This window comes from Protomyctophum parallelum, assembly GCF_964188405.1.
Source record: "Protomyctophum parallelum genome assembly, chromosome: 21".
Lineage (NCBI taxonomy): Eukaryota > Metazoa > Chordata > Actinopteri > Myctophiformes > Myctophidae > Protomyctophum > Protomyctophum parallelum.
The window spans coordinates 23,321,610-23,347,065 of record NC_139713.1 but is presented as its reverse complement, the minus strand read 5'-3'; the positions used below and the strand labels follow the sequence as shown (position 1 = coordinate 23,347,065).

The 25,456-nt window shown below is 44.2% G+C and overlaps 1 protein-coding gene across 1 annotated transcript; it reads left to right on the top strand.

The window, feature by feature from the left end:
• Positions 1-441: 441 nt before the first annotated feature.
• On the top strand, positions 442-25,375 carry LOC310878675 (calmodulin-regulated spectrin-associated protein 1-B-like). Its single transcript, XM_083793041.1, has 20 exons — positions 442-572; positions 1,149-1,306; positions 6,006-6,268; positions 9,717-9,878; positions 10,079-10,165; positions 11,139-11,171; positions 11,686-11,824; positions 12,098-12,237; positions 12,424-12,520; positions 12,620-12,746; positions 13,616-13,698; positions 13,818-13,902; positions 14,310-14,613; positions 15,059-17,206; positions 17,542-17,681; positions 18,251-18,495; positions 19,938-20,025; positions 20,632-20,759; positions 20,935-21,053; positions 22,128-25,375. Exons 2-20 carry the CDS (start codon positions 1,150-1,152, stop codon positions 22,455-22,457), a joined length of 4,875 nt encoding a protein of 1,624 aa, XP_083649167.1. The 5' UTR covers positions 442-572; position 1,149; the 3' UTR covers positions 22,458-25,375.
• Positions 25,376-25,456: the final 81 nt, after the last annotated feature.

Here is a 25,456-nt window from a genome sequence, read left to right as displayed (position 1 = left end):
TCACAGTGACAGAACGAGACAGACTTGTACTGAGCGTATGTGAGTGATGTGACTGTGAGGCTGCGGGGAGTGCGGGCTGAGAGTCCGCAGCTCTGCTCCCAAGGCTCAGGAGGGAGGGGTTGAGGGAGGGGGCTGTTTGACTGTACTGTCTTAACGGGAGAACGGAGCGGCACTAAAAGTCAGGTTATGGATTATTTCAGCATTCCAAAAATAAAAAGTATGATTTTATAGTAATGGTTTATATAAAAGTAAGTCAATTCTGTCTTTCATATATTTTATTTATACCATGAATATTTTTCATCACAGTTAGGTTTGTGGGCAGGGGGTGCTTAGGGGGGGCTAAGCCTCCAGCAGGGGGGGCTAAAGCCCCCCCCAGCCCCCCCCTGGCGCCGTCACTGAAAATGATTAAAAGAAGAAAGAAAAAACATGTCGGAAGAAAAACTCACGATCGGAATATCATCACGCTTGCTGTTCCTGACCTGGTGTTGTTGTGTTCGGATTAACTGATCATCTCACAGTGATGTCCATGTAGCCTGCAGGCGGGGAGGAGTCCTCCGTTATTTCACTGTCAGGTGAAGTCAATGTTTTTGCTATTATTTAATTGACATGAATATAATAACAACTTAAGCCCCTCCAACACACACCGTCACCACCACCAGCCCCCATTCGGTTTGGTTTAGCTACAAGAGGGAAGAGGAGAGGGTCCTCAAATATACCCTGTTGGAGATGATGGGGGAATGTTTGTGTTTCGGCAGCATAACGTTTAGCTAAACGTCCAGACAGATTGCCAATGCTAATAGCCTATCTGGCTTTCAAGGGGTTCGTTTAGCTAACAGGACCGCTACACGCCATTTATATGCTAACAGTTTTAATGAATGATTGATTAATTGAGGTATAGCATCCATGCATGGGTGCGATACTTAGTCTATATTTATACAAAATGACGATGCTTTTAGAGAAGGGTGGGCGTGTGATGTGACATTCATTCACAGTAGGCTGCTTGTTTGCTAGGAGGCCCTTATTATTGTTGTCGACTATTATAGCAGCGATGTAATAATGTTTTTTTAAAGGTGTTGGTTGATTCCCTCATGCATATATACAGTATGATAGGTTTATATTTCGCTGTGTTGTGTTGTGTTGTGTTGTAGGATGGATGCTGGCGGCAGGAGGATCAGAGCGGACCCAGGAGGACCTGCAGCAGGTGACGTGGTGGATGTTCACATCGTGCCGCTGGAGATGTACGATTCTGCAAGAGCCAAAATAGACGCCAATTTCCGCTGGTTGTTTGCCAAAGCTTATGGCAAAGGTTGGTCTCAATTCTCTCTCTCTCTCTCTCTCTCTCTCTCTCTCTCTCTCTCTCTCTCTCTCCCTCCCTCCCCATAGAAGTGCATATTTGTATGTCTTTAAATGTTCTGATGAATTGAAAATGGAGGACCCTGAGGTAAACAGGTCTTAGTGCTTTTTCTGGTCTATCATTTGATCTTAGCAGATTTTGTATTGACCTGTACTATCTTTTGAACTGTACCCATTCTACAAACTGTGGGGGGGGAAAAATCAATCAATCAATCTCTCTCTCGCTCTCTCTCGCTCTCTCTCTCTCTCTCTCTCTCTCTCTCTCTCTCTCTCTCTCTCTCTCTCTCTCTCTCTCTCTCTCTCTCTCTCTCTCTCTGTCTCTCTGTCTCTCTCTCTCTCTGGAGCTATAACATTGACAGCACAATATGTCACACAAGCATTTCCAGACTAGTGTCTATGTATAGGCCCATCTAATCAATGGTTTGTTTTATTGAACAGACGAGCAGTATGTCACCTGCTGCGTGGTATATCATGAACAACATGTCAACATAAATTAGATGCTAAACAGACGTCTGACTGCCAAGGGAAGAAGATTATTGCAAACAGTAATGTCAAGGATAAGATAACCCGCTGCTTCAGAATCTCATAGTCTCTGTAAGAGGTCCTAATAAAATATATTTTGTGTGGACAGTTTGCCAGTTCTTGGGTTGAAGGCTATTGTCAGGATTAAAGCAGGAATTAAGTGGAACCCTAACCCTTGACCCTGAGTGGTATAGGGTTTAGGCCGGGTATTATTGGGGCATGATGATTATGTGCATTGGAAGTTGGAACTGATCCGATCCACTAGAAGTAAAATACGTGATGTGTTATTCTAGGAATGCTTGACTACATGAAGAAGCTCATTCCACAGTATAATGAATGTTATTTATGTTGGCCAGCCAGCTACTGTTCAGAAGGGGCCAGACAGACAGTAATATGACTTTTAACACAACTCAAACACATGTTGTGTGAATAAGTTTTACTGCTACATACATTTTGATCTCCCAAGTACCAGTTCAAGCAATCAGGCTCAAATTATGTGCATTTATGTGTCTGATCTGATTAATACTTGCTCTACAAGTCACAAAGTGTCACACAGAGACACGTTTGAGCTTGTAGATCTACTGTGTTTGGTGTGCAACACTGGCGGACTGTAAGCCCAAACAGAGAGCTATTTCCTACAGTCGATGTCTGGATTATGTTAGTGGGATTATGTTGCAACGTGCTTGTGGAGCGTTAGGAAAGTGTTCGACCAAAGCTGAATGGATAGAGTCAGTAAGACGTCTGTCTGGGAATCAGAAGGTCGCCGGTTTATAGCGCGTCAACATTGATTGATTGATTTGATTGATTGAATATTTTAACAGTTTGCAGAAAAAGCACAGGAAAGTACAGTTCAATTCATGGTCTGCTAAAAGGATTTAAACCCAAGAAAGCCTATGGCTTGTTTGCATTGGGGTCCTTCATACTCAATTCATCAATAGTATCAATAAGATATATCTTTATATTTGTTGCATATTACATTATGATACGGTAATAATAATAATACCAGACAGGATCTTGGTCCAACATTCGGAACACTGCCACAGTCTGCCAGAAATCTGTTGGTAAAGGCAGTTGCCACTAAGCATTAAGCAATGCTAGCATTGCTATTCATTCATTCTGTCTGTAGAATGTTGCAGTGCATGTCAATGTCAATGCTGCTTCCAATAATGCACCCCTGCTACGTTTCAATTCATGGGTGGGTGTCACTGGGTGATATGGAAAAATATAATGTTATTTTAAAGCACATCACCACATCACAATCCACAATATTATCACGATTCTTTTTCATGTTGGTTTTTATGGTTATTTTTCAAGTTACTTAACCTACAAAAAAGAAGGAGTAACAGACCACTTAGGCGAACAATGTCATTGATGTGAGAGTGGGGAGATCACAAGGGGCAAACCATCATTATGGGATTATAGCGTGGCTGTTTGCTGGATAAGACTGTTCAGGTTTAATGTCTAATTTATGCTCCGTCGCGTGACACCGTCGTACAACGAAGTCACATGTCAAAGTGTTTAATGGGATAGAAAGCTGCCTCAAGTACAAGTGCATTTAAATACAGCGTGTTTGTTTAGACTGGCATGTCTTATTGTGGCCTTTGGAGAAGCAACAATAGGCTCTATGATGTACTCCATTTAGGAAAGAACTCTTCCTACTTCCTTCACAGGTGCTACCGATGATTAAGGCTCTGTTCCATTTAGTGTACAGTGGTTCTCAAACCTTTTCATTTACACACCTGTACGGGGCCATTCGATTTTCCCCCCCAAAATGGCGTATTCATAGAGCCTACCTGTATATTGTTCAGAGAGGTCTACCCGAGGGGTTCCCAAACCTTTCCATGCCAAGGACCCCCAAATAGCCTTAGCCTCTGTCCTATGGCTGCAGGCCCCCTATTGCCAAATGGCATCGCGACGCATTGTGAGCTTATACTGTAGAGATCGGCTATTTTTGCCATTTTTAAAATGTTTGGAAATGTGAAACATACAGAATTATACTGTGCTCAATTTTTTTACATGTGTTATATTAGATATTTAGATCATCTTGAAAGTGTGTGCGGCCAGCTGCCGTGTTAAGTGGTTTAATGGGTTGGCCGGGCGCTACCATTTTCAGGGCATGTTTAGTTGCGTTCCGCCTTGGAGCAATGGAACAACTAACATGAACTTCCTATTTATCTGTATCACAGTGAAACTGAAAACGCCATGTGTTGGCAATAACTGGCTTCAGTTTAGAGTTAGATTTAGTAGTAGTACAGTGTTGTACCTAGGATGCAGGGGGGTGGGGCACGCTCCAATAGGTTTGCAGAATAGTCATGTATTCATTCAGCCACAGAGCATTTCCCTGACTGTCAGCTTGATCTGTGCCGATCGATCTGACCTTGTGTCTGCAAGAGTAGGAGCAAAGACACACATACGCACGCACGCACGCACACAGTCACACACGCACACAGTCACACAATCTCTCTCTCTCTCTCTCTCTCTCATGGTCTAGCTCGGTCATATAGCATCATGGTCCAGAATTGGGGAGTGGGGGGCGATTAAAGGTCTTCCTAGTTTCTAACATTGCATCGCAAATTCTAAGGTATTGACATCTTCCTTTTCTGGGGGAGCTTTCCCGTAGAACATATACAGTATAAGCAAAAGTTGGAATCATTATTAAGTAAAAAATAAATGATGAATCTTTCTACATTTAAGTCTGCATCTGCACCCAGAACCACAGTTACTGTGTAAGAGGTTTGACGTAAACCCCAGTACTGGAAACGTATATTACAATATCTGTGTGGCATTTTGGAATGATCAACATGACCATGCTATTAATCAGTTATCAGACATCAGCCAAAATGTCTATATCGTGCATCCCTAGATTAAATCTGTGCGATCCAAAAGCGTGCCACGTACAGCCACACTACCCCGGCCATAACATTGAGCAGGGTTTGGTTTGTGGATGGGATTCGATTGTGGCCGAGCCCCCTGCTTCAGGCCTGTAGAATAGTTAGTGTACCACTCTCGCATGTCTGGCTGTCACTTCCTGTTAGTACTTTGTGGACAAAGAACCAGGGTGGGGTTATGGGTATCCAGAGGACAGCGAGGCTTTCCCTGCTGGGTGGGTCAATCACATTATGCAGACAAGGAGGACAGCATGATAGGATGAGTTTTCCCCAGCTCTATACTGTACGTTAATGTCAGATAACGGTGTGGCCTTCATTCGTCAAATCACAGGGGCACAGGTGTAGAGACGGGTAGAATTGTTTGTCGAACTGATAACTTCCCATCATCATTATATCTGCAGTAACAAGAAAGGGGGAAAGACTAGAGAAGGAAAGAAACAGGAAAACAGGTCAGATATGTCAATATAAGCCCTCAAAAACAACATACGGATATGGTACACAAAGTGCATCGTTTTTAAGAAAATGGTAATAAAATAAGCGTTTAAAATAGAAGCAGATATAATAACAAACAGGACATTGTATTCACAGAGCCAGTGCCAGAAACAGAGCACACCTAGTGTGTACAGAAAATAAAACTACAGAAGAAACTATGAAACTACGATGTTCATTTCAGTAACAGTGACCGAGTCTGGTGTTATGGCTTTTGAAACATCAGTACCACTGCACTTACCTGGCTGTGGCCGCTGTAGCTAGCCATGTGAAAAGATTGTGTTGAGCCATGTTGACTGCACACTGCATCTCATCTACACCCTGAAGGCAGTGAAGCTCACCACCAACGATGCAGTGGTCCGGTGTCCACACCACCCTGGTTGATAGGGATACAGTTCCCATAACAGGTGATGATGCAGCCCGCTGCCAAGATGCTATCGATGGTGCTGTTGTAAAATGCGATTTTAGATTGTATAGAAGTTTTCTACACATAATATTACTTTTGTAGTCATCATTTTGACTTAATCGAATGGGTAAACAGGTTGCAGCGTCTCAGTTTGAAAACAAAGTTACTATTAAGTAACCCGAGGAGTCACAAAATTGTGTTTGAAAGTGTTTAAATCTGGATTAGCATGGCCTAGGTATAAATAGAAGTTCTGTTGTCCCTGGGGGTCATCACATTTTCAGTCATGAGGTTTTATTTTTGCTTTATTCCACGTGTTTCTTTTCATTCCCCTCTCTCTCTCTCTTCAGACCACATCCCCAGGGACCTCCAGGACCCGTTCTACACAGACCAGTATGAGCAGGAGCACATCAAGCCTCCGGTCATCCGGCTGCTCCTGTCCGGGGAGCTCTACTGCAGAGTGTGTGGCCTGATCCTGAAGGCCGAGCAGGCGGCGGCGCTCCACAGCCACCAGGCGGTCATCCAGTCCCTGTCCAGGAAAGGCTTCTACGTCCTGCAGAGCGACGGCACGCCCGTCTCAGACGAGGACCTCGGCTCTGCTCCCATCAAGATGGTACGTATTCCCCCACTGGCTTTGTTTATTTGGGTGTACATATAACTCCCCTGTTTGAACAAATGTACACTGCCAACTTTACTCCACTGCTAGATGTCATAAAGTCTGACCTTGATCGGTGGGCTTCACTGCCACTGTCTTGGTTGGGTAGAGTGTCACTTATTAAAATGAACATACTACCAAGGTTATTATATCCACTCCAGATGGTCCCTATTTTCCTCTCATGTAAGGTGGTCAAGGTTATTGAGGGCTGGTTAAGCTCGTTTATCTGGAGCAAGAGAAGGCCCAGGTTGAAGCTAGCTAAGTTACAACTGTCTGTCTCTGAAGGAGGGCTGGACCTCCCCAATATAAAATGGTATCAGACAGCTGCACAACTACGATTTGTAGCAGCATGGTTAGAGGAAGATCAACCTTCAATTTGGCTAGATATTGAAACTGCACAGTGTGATTGTCCTCTCCGGAATCTCTTGTTTCTCAGAGATCCTACAACAGCAAAGAAATATTGTAAAAACCCAATTGTTTCCAACACACTAAAGGCATGGAAGGTGGCAAGGCTTTTGGAGGGTCGAGCCAAAGTAACATCACCTCTTACCTCAATTCAGGGGAACCCAGACTTTCCTCCTGGCCTTACTGACCTTGGGTTTAATTATTGGAGAGATAGCGGTATAACAATGTTAGAAAATCTTTTTACCGGTCCTACACTCATGTCATTTGATCAAATACAACAAAAATATGACCTACATCGCAGTCATTTTTTCAGATTTTTACAGGTGAGGGATTTCATTCTCAGACGCACAACACTATCAACTAATTCAACTACCTCTCCAATTGAGAGAGTGCTGACAATGGGTTTTACAAAAGGGTTTATAAGTATTCTGTATGGCATATTGAGATCCAAAACAACTGTTGACACACAAGATGCTAAGAGGAAATGGGAAAGTGATCTTGAGGTTGAAATTTCAGACGAGGTTTGGTGGGAAATATTTGAAAATGCCAAAAAACTTTCTGTGTGTAATAGAGCTTGGTCGATTCAGCTAAGAACCATACACCGATTACAGATCTCACCTAGCCTTCGCCATAAAATGAATCCTACTCTATCTCCTCTCTGTCTTAAGTGTAAAACTGAAGAGGGAAATTATATTCACTGTATATGGTCATGTCATAAGATTAAACGATACTGGTTGGGTATCGTGCAGCAGTTGAATGAGATCTTTAATATAGAGTTTGAACTTGACCCTATGTGTTTGATTCTTGGGCTGCCTGATGACAAAATTGTTGACAAGTTCCATACACGTCTGTTTAATCTCTTAACTTATGCTGCTAGGAAAAATATTCTGTTGTCTTGGATTAATGAGAAACCACCAACAAAAAAAGACTGGCACAAAATAATCATGCAGTGCATGCCGTTGGAATTCCTAACCTGCATGCTACGCTCCACCACAGATACCTTCTATAAAATATGGGACCCATATTTGAGATTTGTTGGCCCTCAGTTAGCTACCACCTTGACCATAGGGTTCCTGGACAGAAGCGATGCCACTAACCTTGATTGATAAAGTTATTGATATTGTTATGTATGTATAATGCATATCTTTTATTTTATTTTCTCTGGAGTTAACCCATCTAAACTTTCAAGCACCAAACTGCAAAAGTGTCCATATTTGTATATTATTTTTGCAATTTTGTTTTTTGTTGGTATAAGTGTATAATTGTGTCCTTTGTTCCACAACGCGCCTGAGTTGAGCTGTCTGTTTTTGTTTGTTTGTTTTTGTTTTTCCTGTCTTGTCTTTGTCATAAAATGTAAAAATCAATAAAAATATTATTGAAAAAAAAAAAAAAAAAAAAAAAAAAAAAGATGGTACGTATGCGGTAGAGACAAAAGACTCTGTGTACATCCACTGTCTTAAAGATGGAGTGCCGTGATCTTTGTATTTCTTTTTCCAGTTCTTCTAGTGTTTATGAGGTGACAGTACTCCATTAGACCCCTTGGTGTGGTTCTTATGTGCAATGATGTCTTCCCTTTGTATTTAGGGTTTCTTCCTGGAGGCTGAAACCTTGACAGTCAAATGTGCCAATGAAAAAAACAGTAGAGAAGGACTTTTACTTGGTTTTCTATTGGTTGGAAACCTTTATTGTGTGATTATTCTAAAGGCCACACTGGTGCAGCCTTTTGTACTATAGTGCAGCTCTCCACATATACAGTATCGGCATTATTAAATCTGCCGGGTGGGTTATTATAGCAGCATTGTCACTGTGTTTTTCCCTTCTACCAGCAGCAGCTTGAGAAATGGTAGGGGGACCATCTGCTGAAGCTGACCACCCTGACCGGTAGCCAGTTTCACAGTATGCAGTTGCTCCACCATCACTACAGTCAAATAAATGCAACAACACTACGTTTTTGTTATGATAATATAACATATATACATAATACAGTATATAGAAGAAGAATGTAAAAGACAATCAATCAATGGTTTGACCATTAAAATAACCATGCTCTGAAAATGTACGATGTACGCGGCCCACCCATTTGAGCCTTTCAGCTGCCGTTTTACAGTAAGTGGTCAGATGGGGGGGGGGGGGGGGGGGGGGCTGTGGACGCTTTTGAGTTTTTCGAGTGGGCCCTGATGCGGAAAATCACTTGAGAATCGCTGCTCTAATCCCTGTGACCAGGGGTCATCGGCATGTCGTCTTGTGGTGGACGTTTTTGTCAAAAGACTTTCTTTGCCACGGACATACAAAATGTTTGGACAATAATATTACCAGAAACACAAGCTAGCCCTGAATGAGGTCTGAGAGTGTACTGTACAAATGGAACCAAAATGGATTTGTTCGTATACACTCAGAGTGTACAAACAAAATAAATCGTTTGAACAACACTTAGCACTTAGTGGACTTCTAATGTGTGATAGTAAATCAGTGTCCTACATACGAAAACCTGGAGACTGACATTCAGTAATTACTTGCGCAAGCAGAGCGCACAAGTACTGCAATCGGCTGTGTATGTATGTATGTGTGTGAGAGTGTGTGTGTGTGTGTGTGTGTGTGTGTGTGTGTGTGTGTGTGTGTGTGTGTGTGTGTGTGTGTGTGCGCGTCCGTGTCCTCTCAGCCCAATCAGGGACCAGCATCATTTGGTTACGTCACCAAGAATGGTGCTCTCTTATTGGCTGTTGATGGTGACACAATATATCATAATATATCAGTTTTTTTGGAAGCGGTGATGCCAGTGGTGAGCGCACCGCTCTGCGTGCGCAAGTTGGCATCTCAACAGAGTGCATTGGCTCTTATTATCAAAATAAGAATATTATTATGGTGTATCAAAACAAATGATCTAATATCTAACATTTCCCACGGACAAGGCCAAGTCTTGCAACGGGAACATTTTGTCCATGAACGGCCATATTGATGACCCTTGCCTGTGACTAATTTAAGCTTTTACATGTTTTCTCAGAGTTCCCACATACCCCTGATCGACGCTCTGATGATGGCCTTCACAGCGGAGATGATGACCATAGAGCGGGTGGTGTCCAGCGTCAAGCGCTTCTCCAACTTCACCGCTTCCAAGGAGCTGCCGTTTGATCTGGAAGATGCAATGGTCTTCTGGATTAATAAGGTGAGCTGCTGTTTGGCCTGCATTTTAGTCTTTAGTTTTTTATTTGTTGACGAAATTGTCAATATATTTAGTCTTAGTTTTAGTGCTTTAGTTTAGTCATAGTTTTTCTTTAGTTTATAATAGCAGGTTGAAAGTGGTTAAGCACTTTGAGTGGAGACATGTTGTATACATGCTGTCCATTTACCATTCATGACTATTAGGTGAATATGAAGATGAGGGAGATTACAGATAAGGAGCTGAAAGGGAAGCACCAGCTGATGGGGTCCCCTGTTCCCATCCACCATAAGGTAATACATTCACCATAAGGTGAATACTACACTGTTGCCATTTCTGAAACAATTCATCACGTTCACTATTCGACATTCTCTTTCAAGTTAAAGGGGGTGTAAAGTGACGTGTTAAATACATTTCCATAGAGTAACAATCATTGCTAACATACCGGTAGACTGTTTGTTCAGTAACAGTGGTCTCCCCATCTCTCCAGCTACTTAGTAAACATAAATACATAAAATCACAGTTTTTTCACAGTCACACCCCCTTTAATATATTCGGCTTCCAGGTTGTGTTCTCCATCTGTCTTTTTTGGGCTCTTCATTAATTTTGTTTGTCCGACCACCTGAGCTTAATTTTAGTTCATAGTTTCCCTAGTTAATGCATGTATAGTAAAACCATTTTAGAAATATGAAAATGCTTTGTTTGTTTAGAAATTACCCTTTCCAACGATGTCTTTGACATCTGTTTTTGCTTGATTTATAATCCGTCCAATGCTGTCGTGTGCTGAAAACCTTTCAGCGGGCGACACCGCTAGGGTTGGGATCCTTTAGGATGTTTAACAATCCTCGTTCCTCAACGATTCTCTCGGTCTGATTCCGGTTCACTTTAACGATTCCTTATAGGGGTTCCAAATGGACCCTTACAGGTCTGTAACTCTGAGAGACTGAGTGTACAAATGGAAACCTACACTCTCAGAGTTATGGTGGTCCATGAAATTGAAAAGTTTGAGAACCGCTGGTATTGCAATTGTATAGCAGACGTGGAGTCCACACACCAGCTCAAACTGATTCCTGAAAAGGTTCAAATGTGACCGATCCCGTTCCTCCCGATTCCTCCGGTTTCGGATCCCAAACCTAGGCCCCGCCGTACGACACAGTATAAATCAAACCTCATCCTCTGTTAGTGCATTTTGACCTGTCTTCTGCTGACCTTTCCTATGTCTTCCTCATAAATTGTCCGTCCTCCTCCTGCCTGTTGGACCGATAGTCTCCCTCCAAATGGTACTGGAAGCTGGTACCTGTAAGTGCAACTGTCCTATCCAATAATCTCCCATCAGTATTTGCTGGTATATGTGTGTGTGTGTGTGTGTGTGTGGGTGTTTGTCTGTCTGTCTGTCTGTCTGTCTGTCTGTCTGTCTGTCTGTCTGTCTGTCTGTCTGTCTGTCTGTCTGTCTGTCTGTCTGTCTGTCTGTCTGTCTGTCTGTCTGTCTGTCTGTCTGTCTGTCTGTCTGTCTGTCTGTCTGTCTGTCTGTCTGTCTGTGTGTGTGTGTGTGTGTGTGTGTGTGTGTGTGTGTGTGTGCATGCATGCGTGCATGCGTAAGAGAGAAACGCGGGCTCTATACAGTAATCAGATTTGTACATGAATAATGTGCTTGCGTGTGTCACACATTTTACATATTTTCCGTCCTTTTTCTTTCTGTCTGTCTAGCTCTGGTAAAACCACGTAAGCCCATTAGCCCAATATATACTGTAGCCTACATGTCGGGTGGAAGCCTCATATGTCCAAAACTGTTACTGTTACCCGTGGTCCACAGGTGCGATACCGCAGAGATCACTCGGGTCGGATGCCACATCACTTCCCCCTGGTGGACGACCTGATGAAGGACGTGTGTGACGGCGCCGCCCTGCTGGCTGTGGTCCACTTCTACTGCCCAGCTGTGGTCAGACTGGAGGGTATGTCCTTCATAATACTTAATGTATACCTTATAGGAAAAACACGTTCACTATTTGGCCACATTCTGAAACGGTTCTGAAGCAGTTCTACCATTCTGCTACCCAAAGAGAGACACATTTAATTATAAAAAAAAACCCACGAGGGCAGTATCAGTATTGAATTCAAAACAGGCTTCTTTTTCTTTCAATGTACTGGATGACTAGTGATTGTCTGTCATTGTGTGTGCTATAATGAATGTACTGGATCGTGATTGTCCTGTGTTTGTTGTGCAGATATCTGTCTGAAGGAGGTTCCCTCCATAACAGACTGTCTGTACAACATCCAGCTGCTCAGGGAGTTCTCCAGCGAGTACCTGAGCAAAAGTTGCTACCTGAAGCCTGAAGACATTCTCTACAGTCCGCCAGTACTGAAGGTGAGCCCAAATGGGTTTTGGTGGATCTGTTCTTCTTCAAACATTTTGAAAGGTTTTGAACATTAATTATCTCATGCTCAAAAAGGGCTGCTGGGTTGAAAGTTAAAAAAACAACAACATATATAGCGATGCATATCAGTTATCGGTCTCTTAATGGTGATCATATTTATTATGTGTTTACAACAGAACAATCTGATGGTGTTCGTCGCCGAGCTGTTCTGGTGGTTTGAGATCGTAAAGCCAGACTTTGTTCAGCCCAGAGACCTTCAAGAAATGATGGACGGTACGGGGATTTGTTTTACATTCTTTTCACGTCACTGTTAGTGATATGAATGTAGAAGTAAATGAATAACGCCCCTCTCCTCTCCCACCGTTCTCGCAGTGAGGTCACTGCTGCACCCTAAGAGTTCCCCCCGCCCCCACCTGCCCATCTCCAACGCCACCAAACGAAGTTTCCTGCCTTCATCGAGCTCCGCCGACATCGCCATGATCTCCAGCCCAGACCTCAGGTATTGTACTTAATGAGAAATATGGTCCAAGGACACACACATACTGTATATCTAGGGCCGGGTATCGTTCAATTTCTTCTCAGCATCCATACCGATTCGATATGTTGATTTCGATATATGTTTTCGAACCGATTTCTCAAAGGAAAGCTATATGACACATTGAAATTATGATCATTAGTCCTGACGTCACTCGTTCATCTCCTGGTTCACGGAAGTTTTTCTCTATCGAGAATAACACTGGGTTTCTTAAAAACGTCTCATATAAGCATTGTGGTCCAAAAATAAACAAAGGGTCTCTGTGATTGTGTGAAAACCAGGTAGGATTTGTAAATTACGTCAGACTTCCGTTCAACCACTAAATGTAGGATGTTGTATTGTTTTGGCATATCGTCCACAAATAAAAAATAGCAAAAGTAGCAGATCGACAAGCTCAAAACAGGCGATGCGTTTCAAGCTCTATCGAGCTTGTAGATCTGGTACTTTCGATACTCCGTGAGATGATGCAGTATGATCAAGTAGGGCGTTAATTTACCGAAAAACAAAAATGTGGAGATAAGAGGTTTCTGCCTGACAGCAACAAAATTAAGTCTAGATTCGGTTCGTCTGTTGTGTCATGTCATAACAACTGTACTTGAAAAGATGAATAATTAAAGATGAGCTGAGAATGATTTTTGTCAGGAATATAGAGATGAGAGCTTCAAAAGCAGCAGTTTTGGTGTGTGACCTACAGTATAATCACCAGTTTTGTTCAAGCACTGTAGCATGAAGGCAAAGTTGAATTTTGTGAGGAATTCTGTGGCATTCACAGAGGTGCATTGGTACTATTTCAGTGGTTTATGACTTTAACTGTTAAATCTTTTCCCTAACAGTCACAAAATGACAACAAGCTCGTCTCACTCCTTACTGCCCCGAAGACAGAGTCAACATGTGATGCAAGAGGATGACAATGCGGGTAAGATCAGCGGCATTTAATAATAATAACAATGATAATAATAATAATAATATGATACTATAATAATACTTGAACTTGGGATGTCTAAAGTTTGTGAATTCATTCCTATCTTTGTGCAGGACTGAGAAACAGGTCCAACTCTCTGACACGTGTGGACGGGCAGCCTCAGGGCCCAATGCTGACCAGAGCAGATAGGAGAGCGAGGTGAGCCATTCACTGGTACTACTCACTATAAGGCATTGTTCACAGTGACTGCAGGCAAATACCAATTGCTACTTAAACCTGATCTTTGGGTCTGACTGTTATATAAGTGTTCGGATCTGATTTGTGTATTCAGACAACGACAGAGGCATGAGTAATCTTAATTTAGAGGCATGAGTAATCTTGGGATTACTGGGATTTGAATCACATTTTAAACCGCCTGGGAATGCAGGCTTGATGAAACCAATCTGATTCCAATTTGGACAAGCCAAAAAGAAAACTACAAAAAAATAAATGAAAACGATTTGGGCTGCCCAGTCTTTTCACAAGAGTGTTTCGAACTATTACATCACATTGTCCTAACATTTGTGCCCACTTCCTCCATTCCTCCCACGCCCATCCATCCCCAGGCCTTTATCCCAGCCGGTTCCCTGCGGCCTGTATCTGTCCCTGGAGGGCGGCGGCGACGGGGACAGTCTCAGTCTCACGCGATCCATGAGTAAAGACAGCCTGGCCTCCAACATCATGAGCATCACCCCCAGACACATGCTGCTGGGAGGAGCCTCCCCCCACCTGCCCCCCGCGTGCAGGCTCAACGGCCAGGGCCTAATGATGGCCAACGTACGCATCGAGGACGAGGAGGAGGAGGTGGAGGAAGAGGAGCTGGTGGCCATCATCCACCCCGCTGCTCTTCGTCCCCGGCAGAGTGTGGAGGTAGGCCGGCCGGCCGGGTGGTCGCAATTGTTACAATAATCTCGAAAAAAGAACGACAGTCTTTTGAGTTTTGAGACGATCGCAATTAATTTTTGCGTCCGTACAAATTAATCTGTTGAAAGATAGCGGAAATAGCTGACAGTGCGACGTTGTGAGTTTGTAGATCTGCTGTGTCTGCTGTTTTATTTTTTATTTGGTAAAGATGAAATTATTAAATATATGGCCCGTTTTGGCCATAGTACATTGTGTATTTTGAATATATCGCATCACATTTTGAATATTGGCACCATTAATTGTAATTGTCTATCTGTGTGTAATATAATTAAGTTTCTTCTAATTAAGCTTATTTCTTATTAATATGTTCCAATGCCAACACAATTAAATCATTAAACGCAACTATTTGCATGACAATTAATCGTCAACTACAATGTCATTATGGCGACAGCCCTACGTGGAGGCGGACGTGGAGCAGGATGAGCTGGACATCTACCATGGATCCTCTCAGAGTTTGAGTGCTCGCCGCTCTCCCCGCTTCGACCGCCACCTTGCTTATGGTGCCGCCACCCCCCGGTCTCCTCGAGCAGACGCCTTCTATCTGGAGCCGCTGATGCCTGCCGTCCCCAAGCCGGCCAAAGAGAAGAGCATCAGCCTGAACAAAGAGGAGGAGTGCGGTGAGAGTTGTGCCAGAGCGCCGCCGGGCCCCAGGAGAGCCTACGCAGATGCCTGTAGCTCTACCCAGAGGAGATGCCCGCCTGCGGCCGCCGACTCAAACAACCTCAAAGGTCATTTCACTCCTATCGCGAAGGCGGAGTCGGCCTTCAGGCCGCCCGCGGAGGGCGCTGTGGGACCCGGTCAGTCGGTTTTTAAACGGCCTCCGGGGTTCTTCCTTCACGTGTCGCGAGAGGACGTGAATCAGGTGGAGGAGGCCCTCCCCGGACAGATCTGTCACGGGGACATCCCCACCGCGTGGAAAGGGGGCAACGATTCGGACTCTGAGATAGCCGACATCGAGGACGAGGAGGAGGACGTGGAGGACATGGAGTTCATGACGGAGGAGAAGTGCTTGGAGGAGGAGGGAGAGGTGGAGTCAGCAAAGTTAAAAGAGGACATGAAGGTATGCGAGCGTGACGACAAGGAGGGCGGCAGCGGCCGCTCCAGCCCCTCCTGCCTCAGCACAGCGTCCTGGGCCAGCAGCTGCAGCGTCGCCTCAGGCAGCGTTGGCGTCAGGATGACCAGCTTCGCCGAGCGCAAGCTCCACAGGATCAGCTTCCACGGCTCCAGCACCAGCTGCTCCCAGAAGACCACGCCCGACGGCTCGGAGAGCGCGCCCCATCTTCTCCTGGGAGGCTCGCTGAAGGAGTCCGGTGTGTTTCTTGGCAAAACAGGGGTGGCGACGGGTCATCTCGCCATGCCCTCGGAACTAGTTCAGCTGCACATGCAGCTGGAGGAGCAGCGGCGCGCTATCGAGCATCAGAAGAAGAAGACGGAGGCCCTGTCGGCGCGACAGCGGCAGAAGTTAGGCAAGGCGGCCTTTCTGAACATAGTGAAGAAGGGCGGGGGAGGAGGGAAGTGTGACACCTTGCCCCAACCTTTGAAACACTCTCCGGACTTGGTCATAGCAGCCGCCAACAAGATGAGACCGCCGCCCTGCAAGGACGATTCCTGGCTGGACGAGCTGAGGCTGCAAAAGAAAGCAGGGCAGACTGCACGGAGCGGACAGACGGGCAGAAACAGACAGTTGAACACAGACGTGATATTCCAGGATGGTGAGGCCGAGGAGCCTGACGTGAACAACTGCAACCGCTCCATAGAGGTTCTCAACGACGCCATCAGCTCCATCCAGCAGCAGATAATGCAGCTGTCCTTCCAGCAGGACCAGATGATGAAGCAGAGCCTCACGTCGCCTCCAGGTCCACCTCCGCAGCCAGTATCCCCCGCCAGCACCGCCATGCTCGTGTCAAGCCCAACACTGGCCTCCGGCTCCGCTTCAGCAGAGCTACCAAGCTCCACAAAGTGCACTGCTGCAGACCCCCCTCCGGCTGCAGTACACTTTGTGGACTTCGGTGGCACCGGTTGCGTTCCGGCCCGCCGGCCGCCCAAGCTGAGCTCTGGCCAGCGCAGCCCCAGAACTAAACCCTCACAGCTGAAACTGGTTCAAGAAAACAGCAGGGTTTTGTCCACTAAGCCCAGCATCTCACCCAGAGATCGTAAGCTTTCCACCAAAGGAGGCGTTGGTGTGAATGGCCCAGGCACTGACGCCAACACGTCTTTAGAGATCAACTCCACGTCTGTAGTTCACGATGACTCCGGCCATCGTAGCCCCGGAAAAGGATTGAGATGCTCCCCTGACTTGACTAGATTTCAGGATCCTCTGAGCATCTTTTCGGGAGACTCTTTGCACTCCGCTGGAGCTACTGAGGTGACTGAGAGTAATCTCAGCGGCTCAGCTAAAGAGGTCGTGGATGATGATGAAGAAAGCACCAGGGTTAAAGGTCAGCTGATCGAGGTGGACCTCAAGCATACACCAGAGGAACGGCTGCCAGAGAGTGCTGCAGATGAGGAACAGAAGAATGGACTGGGCTTCTTCTTTAGGGTAAAAGACACTACATTTGAGCATGTTAGATATTGAAAGAATATTGTTCTTGGACATGAAGTAATCTCAGATATACAGTAGAGTAGAGACTCAACATTCTGTCTCATTATCTCCTCAGTGCAGTATAAAATTATATATACTTTATTATTATTATTGTTTACTACGGAGGGAATTTCTTGCTAATTAGTTTTTGTTTTGTTTTTCAATTAGTTTTACTTTCAACATTAGGAAGCAACCAAGATATGACATTGAACGTGGAAACAGATCGGACAAAGGATTTATAATCTGTTCAGTAGTCCCAGCTGTCATAAATGTTCCTTTTTGTTGATGTTCAGGATGAGATGAAGATGGCCGAGGATGAAATGGCGAAACGTCGCACAGCCTTCATCCTCAAGCAGCAACGCAAAGCTGAGGAGGCCAGGCTACGAAAACAACAACAGGAAGGTGAAAGCGAACTGAAACGAGACGAAGCCAGGTGACACATGCACGCGCGCGCACACACACACACACACACACACACACACACACACACACACACACACACACACACACACACACACACACACACACACACACACACACACACACACACACACACACACACACACACACACACACACCACACCACACACAATTTAGTTTTAGTCATAGCATTTTTAATAAAATGCATCTTGACTGGCCGTGATAGAGTTGAAATGCCTGATATATAGATAGCTGTGTGCCGAAAATAGCAGATCTATAAGCTCACAACGTTGTGAGCTTGCAGATCGGCTATTTCCGGAGAGTGGCACCTTCACTGCACACAATCAAGCATAAAATGACTAGTCTTTTAGTTCTGCTGGATCTCTTCTCCCCAATACCTATATTGACAATTTCGTGAACAACAAAAAACTATTAGACTAAACTATTTATTAGTCATCATAGCTTAGTTTTTATGTAGTGTTTATTTAGTTTTTGTCAGTGAAAAAAGGTAGTCGATGGACATTTTCCGTCATAGGTTTAGTCGACGAAACTTATCGCCGTTCTACTGTGTCTACTTCCCAGGCGTAAGGCAGAGGAGGATCGTATCCGTAAGGAGGAGGAGAAGGCCAGACGGGAGCTCATTAAGCAGGAGTATCTACGGAGGAAGCAGCAGGAACTACTGGAGGAGCAGGGTCTAGCCCAGCCCCGCCCCCAGCCCCGCCCCCAGCCACGCCCCCGCCCCCAACCCCGGACCAAGTCCAGGAAGAGCAGGCCCAAGTCTCTGCACCGCGGAGACTCCAACAGCCTCTCCAAAGGATCCGTTACACGTAAGACGCCAGAGCCACACCCATGCTGCCAATACTAGTGTCCCCAAACTTTTGCCACTTTCTATCTGGTGTCCCGATTTTGGGCATGCCAAATGTTATATAACAAAGAAAATGCAAAAGTTGTAAAAAACTAATTTAAAAGAAAGAATAACCACAGTTTCTTTTACATTTTGTGAATATGGCTGTATTTATTTATTTGTATAAAAGTAAAATGTTCTCAAATAATAAACTTTAATTAAATCCAAGTTTTTTTTTAATGGCAGGCTATATGGGAAATCTTGAAATTCAAAACATCAGTAATCTGTGATATTCTAGGTCTCTCCAAAATTGTGATCTGCATCGGCCGGGCTCTGCTTTGAGATATAGACATATAAATCTGATATCATATTAAACCCATATACGTTGTCATTGTATGGTTTCATTGTAACAGCGAAGATAACCATTCTGGAAACTCATGACGCTATTAAAGTGACCAAATAAATATGTATGCTTGTTAGTTTAGTGCCTGTCATGTCTGTGTGCATGTTATTTTGTGCATATGTGCTGTGGTTTAGCTCTGCTTAGCACTGTCCGTTTGTGTGTGTATATGTGTGTGTGACGTGTGTGTGTGTGCGCGTGTGTCCGTGTGTGATGTAGGTCATTCTCTGATGTCATCCATGTTGATCAAAGCCCAGGGTTCGGCAGCAGGCTGCAGCGGAGGTGACACTTCTTAACCTCCACTGCATGACCTGTTGACAAACCTTTTTTCAAAGATGTGTTTATTGACAATGTATACACATTATCATATCACATTCTCAATCTCTTTTTTTGAGTGGTGCAACCATTCCTATAGACAGCTATGTGTGTCCCTGGGTCGGTCCCTGGGTCTGTCCGAGCACGGAAATAGCGTTATAGCACACACACACACACACACACACACACACACACACACAGGCCAGGGAGGAGGTCCTGTACAGTACAGTACAGTACAACTGACTTCAGACGGGTCTGATTTTGTTTTAACAAGACATACTGTAAAATAAAAAAAGACAAGCCACACAAAATAAACAGGAAAAAATTAAAAATTAAAATTCAGTTGCCTCAGTGAAGGTGACTTTTCAGATTTCCAATTTACCAGAATAATTTTCTTCGGAGGAGGGACCATATATTTAGATATGTCTGTTTTTTGTTTGTTTTTTGTCACATCTCAAAGTGGTGGTCCTTGAGGGATTTCAAGGGGTCCCCAGCAAAATGGTTAAACTATATACAAGCTCACACCGCGTCGTGGTGTGGGCACAATATATTTTCAGATGGGGGTCCACGGCCAAATATATTACATCTGGAGGTCTTGGGGGGGTTTATAAATCAACACTTAAAATCAAACTGGTTATTATTGGTATAGAGTAGACAGTAATATGGTGAATGTTAATTTATTCAACACCTTCTCTCTCTATGACTTGTAGCTGACCTGAGCCGCAGTTACCAAGGGTCCACTCTCTCTCTCGCTACTGAGGCAGACAGCGTCACCTCGGGAGGGGCCGACTCACAGAGGTGAGGACGGAATGAATCATATTCATGTATGGAGTGATGTGTTGATTTCTTAGACAAATATGACGAAAAATGTTCATCAACTTCCTTTGTTCAACTTCACTGACGAAAACTACAAAAACTAAGCTGTGCCTGTGACTAAATATACTGTCAATTTTGTCAACAAATTAAAACTAGACTAAAATGTTAGGGAGGGACTGGTGGAGAAGAGATCCAGTAGAACTAAAATACAAGTGATTTTCGTTTGGTTGCGCTCAGGTGTTGTGAGCTTGCAGATCGGCTATTTTCAGCATGCAACCAAGTGTAAAATCAGGCATTATGAGTTTTGACGGCATCAAGGCCCACCAAAATACATTTTAATCGACTTCACTAAATCAACTGTAGATTTAGTCGACTAAACTATGATGTTTAGTCGACTAAAACTAGACTAAAGGTAAAACATTTCAGATGACTAAAATATGGCTGAAACTTGACTCGACTATGACCAAAACGAAATAAAACAAAATCAACACTGGGTGGATGGAGTGTATATGTATAGGAGTATATGTATATGGCGTGTATAAGTATTGCCTCATTAAGTGGCGTGTGTCTGTGTCCCCCATGGTGCAGGGCCGGCTCGGTGTGCAGTGTGGAATCCTTCCCCGGCATGCTGAGCAGAGCGTCCAGCAGGAACCTGGAGAGGGACTGGGAGCACGGCTCCACAGGGTCCTCCATCACACTGGCCGCAGAGTACAATGGTAAAGGCATAAACACACACCCCAGTTAAAAGTGAACGTCCAAAATATTAAGTGCCAAGCACTGGACACAAAAGGAGAATACTAGCAAAATTGTTCCCGTCACACCCATCAATATATAGAGCACGCACATCTGTTATCATTACTATTATTTAATACTACCCTTTGTGTGTAACAGGACCAAAGCTTTTCAAGGAGCCAAGCTCCAAGTCCAACAAGTTGATCATCATCAACGCCATCGCACACTGCTGTCTGGCCGGCAAGGTCAACGAGGGCCAGAAGACCATCATCCTTGAGGTCAGTGTGTTTGTACAAGAAGTAACAGGAATGATTTAACCACCACATTCACTAGTAAGAGACCACACCTCTACTTAAGTTTGACAGTTTATTGAACCGAAATGAGATGAATGTGGAATGGGATGGGGAAGTCGAGGTTAGGGCAAGACTCAGGGTGGACGCAAAGTCTCAGGAGCTGACAGCCATCGTTGCTCTACTCGAGGAACGGGCCGTCGTCTCTGCTTCATCACTGCCCCACCTGGGTTCCTAGAGAAATACAGACAGAAGGAAGAGAAAGGAGGAGGTTGGGGTGGAGGAGGACGATGAATTTGAAGCAGTGAATGGCAGAAATAGCCGATCTACAAGCGCAGTACTCATGACCCGTGTTTGTTCTGTGAAGCCGGCGGAGATATCGCAGGTGTATTTATACTGTGGTGATTGCAGCAGGGATTGGCTGTGGTGAGTGGAGGCAGGTGTAGTGGATACGGGTGATTGTGAATGGGGAGTGGCTAATAAGTGAGGGCAAGTGTGGTAGATGGGGAATGTGGAGTGGCTGGATATTAAAGCAGAGGGTGGTCTCTACTCCTGAACCTACTTTGAACACAACTACATTTAATTTAAACCTGTTTGTACCAGAAGTAACAGGAATGATTTAACCACGACATTAACCATAGATGGCATACCTGTCATCTGGCATACCAGATCTGTCAAGTTAACTATTGCAAGAGGTTCAGGCATTAGGGAACAAAAGTTACAATTTTGTTTGCTCATTTAAATTGATTGATTGATTGATTGGAAATCACTTTCAATTTCACTTGTTTATCCTGTACCCTGTATGAGTTCTCTCTCCTGAATTGGTATCCTGACGTTAAAATGTATTTTCTGTTTACTAAAGAGCTGGAGAGAGAGAGAACAAAGACAAACACTCTACAGCAAAGAGTACTATCAGAATATAGGGCTATTTAACACGACAAACACATATCACCTATTGTAGGCCACTAGTATAGGTTAACACTATACTGAAAAGGGGTTTTTAAATGTGCTCATGAGTCATGATTCATATATTTATCCCGTTCCCTGTCACTCTGATAACAGGAGTTGGAGAAGTGCGAGTCCAACCACCTGATGATCCTGTTCCGCGACGGCGGCTGCCAGTTCCGCGCCGTCTACTGTGTGTCGGCGGATGGCGAGGAGATCGTCAGGTTTACGGGCACCGGCCCGCGTGTCATCGGCCACGCCATGATCGAGAAGCTTTACAAGTACAGCTCGGGCCGCAAGCAGTTCACCGTCATCCCCACCAAGACCGTGTCGGTCAGCGTGGACGCCATGACCATCCACAACCACCTGTGGCACGTCAAGAGGCCGGGCAGCGCCAGGAGGAAGGTGACGAAACACGACCACCCCGGATCGCTTCTGCCTTGCTAACAGAACCGCTGTTAACTTGGGACCGGACCCGATTGTTTGTTGGCTGGCATCGGACCAGTGGTTCTCAAATGTTTTTTCATCTCAAAGACCTGCATAACTCTGAGAGGGTCCATTTGGTTCCATTTGTACGCTCTCAGAGTTACAGTCAGACCTGTAAGGGTCCATTTGGAAGCCCCTCAAGGAACCCCGATGGCCGCTCTTTGAGAACCACTGGATTAAACTCTGTGCGTGCGTGCGCGTTTGTGTGTGTGATATACGAAGGACAGACATACATACATACATAGAGAGAATCCTGGAATTTATAGATACATTTTATTTGCATGTGGCACTTTTACGTTTGAAGTTTTATTTTGTTCTGAATTTAGTCTTAAGTATTGTAGTTTGGCACTACATACCTTCCACTATAGCCTCTGTGTCCTACGGTATGGAAGGCCCACCGTAACTGAGTGAGTTCCCATCTGGGAACGGAAAGGTCGCTGGTTCGACCCCTGTTCCGCCAAGTCTGTGACGAAGTGGCCCTGAGCAAGACACTGTAACTGCGTGTAATCAGTGCCCATACCCTAGGTGGGGTTGGCCAAAGGGCCTTTCTGTGTGGAGTTTGCATGTTCTCCCTGTGTCCCCTAGGCCTAGGGTAGGTACCCTAACATAAAACATGCAGTAATCCTGGTCTCTATACTGCCTCCCCCTGGTCAGCCGGGACGCCTGATGGATGGGGAAAGGAACTTTATCACCCTGTCAGGTGATAAAAAGTGGCCTGCTCACTCCTCATGCATTGAGGATGAGCTCAATTCGGGGCTCTCTCCAGGTTGGCAGAGGGAATAGCACCCAGGATTACAGTTTAGGCAATTAGCACCAGGAGAAAAAAATGGGTTACAAAATCATGGAATAAAAATAATTAAAAATAAATACGCTGTAACTTCTCCCCAGACGCAGTATTAATATCATCCACTGCTCCTAATGGTTAAGACAGGGTTCAATGCAGAGGAAAAGATTTGCGCAACTGTACTGTAGCAAATACTAAAGGGGACTAATGTATTATTACACTACTGAAAAGAGACTACTGAAACGTCAGGCATTACTGTAGGAACCATACAAATTATTTTATGGTTCCAGTCTAGCTAAAAATAAAAAGTATCCTGCTGCAGCTACTGGGTTTTGTGCGGTCTCTTCACAGGGACTTTGTTTATTTATTCTGTTATTTACCAGTGGATGACTACTGGGCTGGCCATGGTTTCACTGCTGTTTTAACCATTCAAGTATTGGATGTGTCGTGGTGGTAAAGACTGGTATAGTAATATCAAATGCTGTTTCTTTTGTTTGATTAGATTCTTTTCATGTACAATGAAACACAATCACTTCGCCACAATCTCTCCGTCAAGCATCTTGGTGTCCCTCTGTTGGGTGAAAATCTCCACACATTGCACATTTTGTCCGTTTAAAAATATATACATTTATCACAATACACATAGCCCCCCCTCCAGCCCTCCTTCTGTCATTCAGTATTTGTTCGGTTTTTAGTACCAGCAGTGGTGGAATTTTTTTTTTCTTTTTCTTACAGTAAGTAAAAGTATCAATACTGCAATGTTGAAATACTCGGTTACAAACAGATCAAATCAAACAAATCTAAATGTGCTTTCTGGCCTTGACAGCCCATACATCCAAACAGAAAAGTCCTATCTGCTTGTATTAAACAACATTAAACGTATCAACATTGCAGCTGTACGGAAAGCTTGAATTATCCTCTATCTGCAAAGTTTTTGTTTCATAAAAATCTACCAGACATGTAATGAGCTACTTTCTGTCAAGAAATTCCGTGCCGGTGTCAAAGTTTGGAAAGCAACGTCCTGCTGCCTCCTGCATTATGTGCAATTTATTAACAGGTGGTACGCAGGGTTGAGTGATTTCCAATGAGCACTTCCAAACTCCAACGCTCCATGCTGCTCAATGTTTTGCCACTCAATCTAGATGTCCGGTGGAAAAGTGATGCATGTGCAATGCATACTATTTATTGAGAAGTCTTCCTGCTAAGACAGGGATGAGCTATTGAAACTTTGGAAGGGCCACCATTTTGACTAAACTGACACGACCCACTGAGGACAAAGGGAGAGAAGGCCAACAGATCATATCAGCTTTTATCTTTTTCTTCTTTTTTTAAGTCGGCAAGGATATCCCTGATTTGTGATATGAAAACATCCCCAGATACTGTATGTAAACCCTTTCTATAACATTTCTAAAGGGAAGGCGTGAACAGAGCACTAATGGGTAGGAAGGAATCGTGTTTATGAAGAGGTGTTATTGTGTCTTCTTGGAGTGGTCGTCATATACAATACGTGTGTTACTTGTATGTCTTGTTCAGAAGGAAAAGTTCATAATGACACAATGTCAATTTCTTTAGGAGGACAAGAAGCACCATTATTTATTCCACAAGCGCAGAAATTGCTTGGAAGCGCAATGCATTATGCTGTACCTTTACAATAGTGCATTATGCTATGTTCATTTGAGTATACTGTATTGTGTATGATATGTTACGGAGTCAGACAATAATGCACCGGTTGTACATTTACTGGAGCTGGACTGAGCAAAAATAGCATATTCAAGTTCCGTTTTAACCACGTTAAACCCTGGCATCCTTATTTTGGGCATGTCCTCATAGGCAGAACAAATCTCAAATATTAGCCTATAGGACATTTATGCTGTGCACCTCGTACAATGGTGTTGCTCGGCGAAAACAGCAAATTTACAAACTCACAGCGAGGCGCATTTAGGCCTGTCACAATTATTACATAATCACCTCGAGATCATTTTTCAAAAATAGCAGAAATAGCTGATCTACAAGTAGATCAACTATATCCGCTATAAATAAATAAAATTAAATGTGTCAGTGATTTCATTGCCCTGTGCAATTTATGATTACTAAGCCTAAAAGCAATTATTTGCTGAATTGTTGAATTCTTCGGCAACTTAAATGCTTAATTGTGACAGCCCTACTTGTAGATCGG